The 8,610-nt window shown below is 41.1% G+C and overlaps 1 protein-coding gene across 2 annotated transcripts; it reads right to left on the reverse strand.

The window, feature by feature from the left end:
• Positions 1 to 388: 388 nt before the first annotated feature.
• LOC135491261 (hydroxyacid-oxoacid transhydrogenase, mitochondrial-like) lies at positions 389 to 7,783 on the reverse strand. 2 transcript variants are annotated; one of them, XM_064777004.1, is made up of 12 exons: positions 7,592 to 7,783; positions 7,013 to 7,059; positions 5,669 to 5,718; positions 5,079 to 5,287; positions 4,706 to 4,902; positions 4,201 to 4,384; positions 3,377 to 3,529; positions 2,726 to 2,824; positions 2,301 to 2,379; positions 2,072 to 2,168; positions 1,490 to 1,647; positions 389 to 1,134 (listed from the first exon to the last, which is right to left on the reverse strand). In XM_064777004.1, the coding sequence occupies exons 1-12, from the start codon at positions 7,651 to 7,653 to the stop codon at positions 1,051 to 1,053; spliced, it is 1,419 nt and encodes a 472-aa protein (XP_064633074.1). In that variant the 5' UTR covers positions 7,654 to 7,783; the 3' UTR covers positions 389 to 1,050. The 2 variants fall into 2 exon arrangements, with proteins under 2 accessions (XP_064633074.1, XP_064633075.1); XM_064777005.1 differs by lacking the exon at positions 5,669 to 5,718 and having other exon boundaries at positions 7,592 to 7,765.
• Between the last annotated feature and the right edge of the window lie 827 nt (positions 7,784 to 8,610).

Genomic DNA, 8,610 nt, shown 5'->3' on the forward strand with positions numbered 1-8,610 from the left:
AACTGTCTGCGTTCAAACTTAAACATTTAAAGCCAAATTTGAAAGTCGTCTAACTTTAACTTCTGTTGTATAGGGGTGAGGTTCTTCTTAATGCAAATCTTTTGCATCACTGGATCCGGGTGGTCTTTCAAATTCCGTCTTTTTCTGAGAACAACACCTTTTTTTTACCTTGTGTCTTCGATTTCTACAATTAATTTCCTTGGGTGTTTGTCGGACTTTGACTTCCTCCCTTGCCTTTGTAGTTTGCCAGCTCTTACATCATCCGCATTTAGAGCACCACAAATAGTTTTGAACATCTCTCCATCAGCCTCTATCATATCAATGCGTTCGGCATCGCTCTCCGGCACATTGAAGACAACTTAACTGTATTCTCTTAAACAACGCACAATGATATATAACCATTATTATAATTGCATTCCAGTAAAATCAACATTATACTTCACAAAATTATAAACATCGTAATTGTTCACCAACGTTATCTCGACACACTCCTCCTTTAAGTTCAATTATCACATGACCTCACCATCAATAAGTATCCCAGGTTCAGGGCTGAGAAAGGTCCACGGACAACTCCAGTGGACCAGTAGGATATAAATGAATCGTGTCCATATTGGGCTGACCTCAAATCACAGATGCGAGACTGTAAAATATCACGTGTCTTGATGCCAATAGTGGCACGTTATATTGCAAAACATTATTTTTGCTGTGATTATCAATTCATCAGTCTAATTTTGGCGTAATTATAAATAAAGCATTGACATTTCGTTATGATCAGAGAGTAAAAACAATGGGTTATATGAATAAAAACTAGTAAAAGATTTTACGAAACACGTCATGTACCTTTCTGCACAAAACTGAAACAAGAGCATTTTCTAGTCCTTTATATGTGAATCATCCAATGTCTCATTGAAAGTGTCCTGCATAAACTACTGAGTGGAGATAACAGCTCAACCCTGCATTAAACCTATTTATTCTGTTTAATGTTGCAACCTGCATAAACCTGCTCAACTATTCTATCGAGCATTTTGTAATTGTTCGCAGTAATCAATTCTAGTAGATCTTCATCGAGGTCTCGTAGAGCATGGCCAAGTCCTCCTCCAATTGAGGCCGCGGTGATAGAGCCGTGAGCCTCGTCTGAAAGGACAGAGAACAGTTACGAAACATACCAGGAGCAATATTCCATATCATGACTTTGCTCTCATGAGCATTTATTTAGAGTATTCTTATCCCGACCGACAGCATCAAGGTTCTCTGGGGTGCCTCGCGCCTGAACAGAGCACAAGACAACCACGATACTGATAAAAATCAGGAGGCTGATCAAGGAGCTGAAAAAAGAGGGTGTGTGCACTGCATATCTCATCAAATAACCTCGAGTGTTCCAAAATTTCATGGTCTATTTCAACGATTTTTAAGAATATGGGGGTCATGCGTCTGGTGTGCCTCCCCCTTGAATCCGCACCTCAAATGAATCTCAGTTTATGTGACATACCTGTGGAAGTGTGCCCTTGACTAGCTGGGGGATATCGGCGCTGGTGAACCCGACCGCATTCAAACCATCTTCTATCTTCATATCCTGCATAATTTCTCTCATTCGTTCGGACAGCACGAGGCCGGCGTCGGCCAACTTTACGTTTGTCACATCAACGCCTGCAAGATGCGACATGTTTTACAATGGAATAGCGGCGTAACTACGTCCTTATGGACTTCCAACACAGGCGTCAATTTTGTTCCACCTACTCAATGATTGGGGTGCCAAGCAGAACCTGGGGCACCAGAACCAAATTTCCAATCCCAGCTAGGCAGCTGGCCTCAGCAGCCTGATCACATTTCAATTTCCAAACACATGGTAGATGAGTATAAAAAAGTCTGTTTCAGACTCAAAATTTACATTATGGTCTCAATAATGCTTTTAATCCATCACCAAGTGAAGGGCGTCGCATGTTTTCCATGCATAATCTTCACATCGGCGATTTGCAGAAACGATCGCGAACCAAGTTAAGGAGATTTTGCAAAACCATGCCTGGCGAGCCATAAAGTTATTAACTGATGAGAAATCTTGATGATAACTCACCTAAGATTTTTGCACCTTCAAGATGCCTCTCCGGACAAGATGAACCGGTGAACTTGAAGACAGACGGAGCAGTCAGGACGACAGACAGACCATGAGGCTGGATAAGAAAGTAAAATAATCTCGAATTCAAAGGACATTAATATCAACCATTTTAACCACACGTTTGCTTTTGTTTTTACTGATGAAAGCTGATCGTTCGGCGACACATATCAGCGGAGAGAATGCTTACAATAATTGGGTGATCCTTGGTATAATCATCAGGTTGATAGGTCCGCACACCTCCAGCGATGGCATACGACAAACCATGGCTGAAAATGGAGGCACGGTCAAAGTCATTGTGGTGTAAGAGCATGTTGTGTGGTGAGTGAGAAGTTAATGTTGATGTTGTTGCAGTTTGTATCTACAATTGTTATAAAAATTCCATAACAGTTTGTTTGGTCTGAATTTGTTACTAGGAGGGAGACCATTCACCAACACTGATTTAGATGACAGCCTGCGTTCCAAAACCCTATACCACAATGCAGAAGCAAGATGCACAGTGGATCGAGCCTCCATGTCCAACTGGTCATTTTTACAGCTCTGAAATTGGACCAAAAGCCGCAAATATTAACTAATGTCTAACAGCTCAAAACGGGCCACTAATATTACTCTTACCATAAATGTACTCCTGCATTTCCGAAACCGATACCGGCAAATGCGCTTGCGAGATGCATCTGTGAACGGGCCTCCATGTCGGATTGATCTGACACAGACCTGAAATTAATGTGGTTAATGCATAAACTGACTAAAACCCGCCTTTGAATAACTTTAAAAAGAACAAACAGTTCATTTCTGTGGATATAAAGACAATTGAAAACACTACAGGATGGCCCGGAATCGTTTTCCCTCAAACAATGGATACACAAACGAATTCTATTGTGGAAGGGAAAATAATTCTGAACCACCCTGTAGTTTGATTGATTATACTCAACTGCAAATATCAATCTCCATCACATGAAACTACAAGTCAAGGTTAACGTTGGTGTCACAAATTTTATATGTGATATTTATGATAATGCTTTGGAACTGTTCTATTTCTTGGTCACCTACCCACCCACTAATCACTCCCAGTGTTGCAAGGGGCCGAGTATGTCAACCACCACTCCATAAAGGAAATTCCTGCCAGAGTGGAGGGTTGGATGTCTCTTCTACTTGGGAGCATCGTACAAGAACAACAGCGCTGAAATATCCTCAAATATATATATATTTAAGTTGCGACCTTAAGTGCATGTGTCCTTAACAAATCATCAATATCAGATATCATACCTTTTGAAATACTTTGCAACTACCCTGAGTGCGTGATTCGACCAGACATCGCTGATGGGGTTGCTTCCCTGGAATGCTGGTCTGAATTTGGGGTTCGTGGGCCGGGGACTTCTGTCCAGGTATGGAAGAGCTGTGTAGGACTCAAGGGCATGGCTACAATGTTGGAGAGATTGATATTAAAGTTATTCAGAGGTATCAAACATTATACTACAAATCCTCATGGACAATATCAAGCTTTTTTTACACTGATAGTTAGATCTTGTCACTTGAGTCCCAATAGCATTCCGTGAAGTTACTATTTATATCTCACAAGGTCATTTGCATAATATATTGACAGTCGGACATCGACACTTATTTCTACGCATTTGAGCTTATTTCAAAGTCAATTATCTTTGACCCTGCATTGTTTTTAGCATGAATGATACCATAGTGTCAGAGAGAGAAATATTCAGAACAATTATGTAGTATTTCCAACACTCGGACATGTGCCAGATTGAATCTAACTGCCCTAGTTAGAAAGCCTGGATCCATTACGAAACCGCATGTTTGTCCGACATTGCCTGTAATTCAGCGATGGGGAAATAGAGGGCAGCAGCTGCAGTGACCTCATCATCGCGGAATGCTATAGGATAGTGCAGGTCTGCAATGAAATGCTTGGTATCTAGATCTGCGGTACTGTCAGTTTCATTTTACTATAGTTCTTTCAGTTTGCTCAGGATGGATTTGAGTGACTTTTGTATCTGAACTCTTCAAACGCAGGGTAATCGTATGGACAGAATTTTTATGAACTTGGCACTGGTAGAGCAAGAGTGTCGACATCTTACCAAAGAACGTCGAAACCGCTGTATGCAGCCACTCGCTCAGGCATGTGCAGAGTGTGGAGAGGGTCAACGATCCCAAGAGTTGGTCGTATGGCACGGTTGGCAATTCCTATTTTAGCACCAATGGGAATGTAGTCAAAGACAGAAGCGCCAGTCGTTTCACTACCAGTTCCTGAGGTTGTTGGCACTGAAAAGAAGTAAAACACTTAATAATTTGATAAGGCCAGGTGATATTGAAAAATTGATTCTCGTCCCAGTCCACCCCAATTTTTGCCGCTGCCCTGAAACGTTTATGTCACATTTTGCCACTTCATAACGTTTTACGAGAGACCACACATGTGCAGCCCCTGCTGACAGCATTTCCATTATATGATATTAATAATTGCTTGAGGGCTTCCTTCATCCTAGTGTGTGTTGTAGTGGGGACATAATGTCCTTAGGTCGTGTACAGATGTTGCTATTTTTTATGAAACATTATAGGAATACAACCGCCATGTGACTTACTCACCAGCAATCAAGGGCTTTAATTCATGCTCTACCGGGAGACCCTTCCCAATAGGAGCGTTGACAAAGTCTAAGAATTCCGCGTCAGGTTTTGTTGCATAGAGATTGGCAGCTTTACATGTGTCCATGACGGAACCACCGCCCACCGCCAGATACGCGTCAAAGTTACCAGCACGGGCAAACTCTATGGCAGACTTGAAACTGAAAACATTGCGATATGTAATCAAGTTATTCATATTATGTTTCTTACTGACAATCCACTCTCGGATTTCATAATCATGAGGAGCTTCATTTTCACAATTTTAATTTTCAAATTACTAAATTTCTTTCAGTCTTTCCACGTTCTTTAGTTGACTTTCATCAATTTGAAACCCTACCTGACGTCAGTAGGCTCCACGCGTACTTTATCGTACAGTTGATAGTTGACGCCATTTTGTTCCAGGGACGTAATTGCAACTTTAACAGGTGGAAGATTGACTAGTTTGGAATCTGTGAAGAGTGCGACCTTCTTTGCCTTCATGTTAATGAAGTCCAGGCCGACTTCTTGGGTGACGCCTTCGCCATATCTGATGTTTGAACACGCCATCTGTAGGACAGAATCAGAGTCTATGGAGACAATCTAAGCCTCAAATATGAAACGATGATACCTTGTTTGTGACCTAGGACAATTCACTAACTTTGACTGTCATATCTTTCAAATGAGATGTAAACTGAAGTTCCTTATCCAGAGTGTACAGAAGAGCAAGGGAAATACCGCATCCAAGAGAGACCTTTGGCGACATGCCTTAGAGAGGTTATATAAGAGTGCACAAAAGCATATAGTTTGTGCATGTGTGTACTTTGGAAGCAAGTGTTGATTTTTAAGCATGCTGCATGTCTTTTGTGATTAAAAGACATGCAGTATCCTACCAAAGCAACATATTGCCCCAAATCCAATATTGCACGGTGGATCAACCTTAACCCTTACCTCAAAGGCATATTCTCTGTTGTCACTAGCGCTGCTTTTGACCTTGAGGACTGGAATAGAACCAGAAATGAAGCGGCCAGGGCCGTTGTGCTCACCTGTAGACATCAGCCAACATACGCTATTTTGTGACCTTGAAAAGTAGGCTCAGGTGGGTTAGGGTTAGACAGACACGGCAACCACTAGGGTAAGGGCAAGGGGCAAGGACATGTTGTCCATGATCTTGACACAAGAGGAATCGGAATAACAACCAACACAACCTACATCAATCCCCGGCATCAATCAAAGATTGTTTCCTCTGTCATAAGTGTTGACAGAATTATAATAATTTTTTTGACTCTACTTTCTTTCTCAACTTAGGCCAGATGAAATATGGGGAACAGCTGTGTTTATGATTTGACTCATTGGCTAGATTAGGCCTACTTTCGTGTCCAGGTCAAATTTGAAAACTGACCTTGCCAAAATGTAGCATGCGCTTGGAGGTCATACTGAGATAATTTATCAAATATGAACACCCTAGATCAAATTGCCTTTGAGTTATAGCACTTGAATCCGTTTGTGGTCAGGCCATATCTGAAGTTGGAACGGGCTGAAATTTTGAACCCCGGAGAAGGTCTTCCTGTCATACATTTTTCTAGGTTTTGAAGTTGCTATGTAAAACAATGACAAAACTTGCCACATTTTTTGTTTTTTCCAACTTTGACCTCTGTGACCTTGAAAAGTACGTCAAATCAAAAACCCGAACTGTATTTGATGCATTCTCACCAGATAAACCCACGATAAAAGTTTCGTCATACTAGCTAGCAGCGTTCAGGAGTTATGGCCAAATAAGGTTTTCACAAAGCGCCCCCTATATGCCAGAACAATAATCAAATCGCGCCGAATTCGGTATTCAAGTTACTGTTGCCCCAAGAGACCCACACACTAAGTTTAAAGATTCTAGGTCCAGCGGTTAAGAAGCGTGCCACTATTGTTTAACGGATGACGGACAACGCGCTATCGCTATAAAGCTCCCCTGTCCTCAAGACAGGTGAGCCAAAAACGATGTATAGCAAACAGTGGAGAAGAAATTGTTTGGCAATATACAGTTCAGTTTAGCCAAACAATAAGCTTGAAAAAACGTATTGTTTTCCGATATGAGACATGAACAATCTCATAAACTGATAAAGATAAGATATTTGGGGCAGTAGAATTCAACTTTCAAGTTGGCCCTGTTTTTTATTCACGGCACCACACATTGACACAAATACAGTGTGTCCACACTATCTAACAATGCATGAACCCAGAAGATATTTTGCTTTTGTAATCTGCATTGTTTTGTAATTATGAATGTCATAAGCATTTTACCTGGAGTAGCCCGGGGGTCCATCTGAGCATGAGCGGGACATCTGCATCTGAAAGAAAAAATCGTACTTAAACAGAATCAGATCAAAGTTTGACAGTCCCTACTAAAAAATTACCCTTAGCTAATGTACTGTGAGGTATTTGTAGGGTATTTCAGGGTAAATGAGGGGTTAATTTGGCTGGGTTACTTTCTGTCAAAGCATGAAAGACAATTTAGTCTCCGTCACGTTCTTGGTTACTGTGGCGATTACCATTGACATTTATTTAGAACACATTTGCTGGCGATCGTTTGATTCAGCCCGCCTACCCCAGCTGGGATCATGTGAGTTATGGAAAATCTCATAAACATGACATTCGAATGTGAACATTGAATGGGTAAGCCCTGTATTTGTGCAATTCATTACGTTGCCATTGTGTAAAAATTGTACAAAAGGGATAAGATCATGAGATGTGGACTTTAGACTCATTTTTCATCCGCTGTTTGTGCGGAATGGGACTGATGACGATCCCCAAACTGACGTTTAACCTGGAAAGTATTGCTAGAAGATACTTTCGAAATGTTGCGTAGGTTAGATCACTTACGTTGTAGCAGAAATTGCCCGCATAAGACCTCGAACCGTCTCTCGTGTGCTGCGAATCGCCATTTCTTGCTCCACCCCGTGTGAAAATATAGGACGCCAGAAAATAAATGCGACAAGTCCTCCTATCAAATTCACTTAAAAAACATTAAACTAAAATACAATATTTATCCAACTATGAAAATAAACACTGAATTGACGCGCAGCCTTATTTATCAAATGTCTTATTTACTGAGATTTTGAACTTTGTAATTTTCCAAGTGGTCAAAATAAAAAATATTTATATTCGTTAGGTACGCGTTTTACATATATACAGTCATATTCACCTCACATTATCCTCTATATCCGGGTTAAGTGTTTTCTGTAGACCTTGTTGGAGGGTCGATTTTGATATCTTCTTACGCCTGCGAGTATATGTGGAATGGAAATCTGCGTTGTCGGATCGAGAGAATCTCCCCTGATCTGTTTTGTCGTAGACTAAGTGAGCTGTATCTTAGAACTAGTAAAGACGGGCACGTTTTTTCACTTTCGGTTCCACAAATTTACCTTTTTGGTAATGTGAAGCTTCAATGTTAAGATCTTATGACATCAAGCATGTTGGCATGAAATCTGAGCTTGGCTTCATTACTGATGATATTAATCATTAGCCGCATCACTCGAGTACATGTAGCATGGCCGCCGAATTACGCCCCACATTACGCTGTTGGTAGAGTTCGCACAAAATGAGACAAAATAAGACGTTGGAATATTTTTCCAGTTTTAGGATTTGAATGATTGGCGACACGCCGGTCAACACACCAGGCTAAAATTCATCGCAATGTTCGGCAGAAACAGCTTTAATTCATGATATCAGAGGAACTTCATTCTGATTGCACAGATAGCAGCCCTGCTACTAGACAGCGAGACCACGATTGTTTTATTTTTTTGGGTCACATAGCGTTTGGTCATGAGGATGTATAGCACCCGTTCCCGTCCATTAAGTTCTAGTCAAATCGATAAGGCCCGCTGTGGTTCTATGAACTT

Source organism: Lineus longissimus, chromosome 7 (assembly GCF_910592395.1).
Source record: "Lineus longissimus chromosome 7, tnLinLong1.2, whole genome shotgun sequence".
NCBI classification, from domain to species: Eukaryota; Metazoa; Nemertea; class Pilidiophora; order Heteronemertea; family Lineidae; genus Lineus; species Lineus longissimus.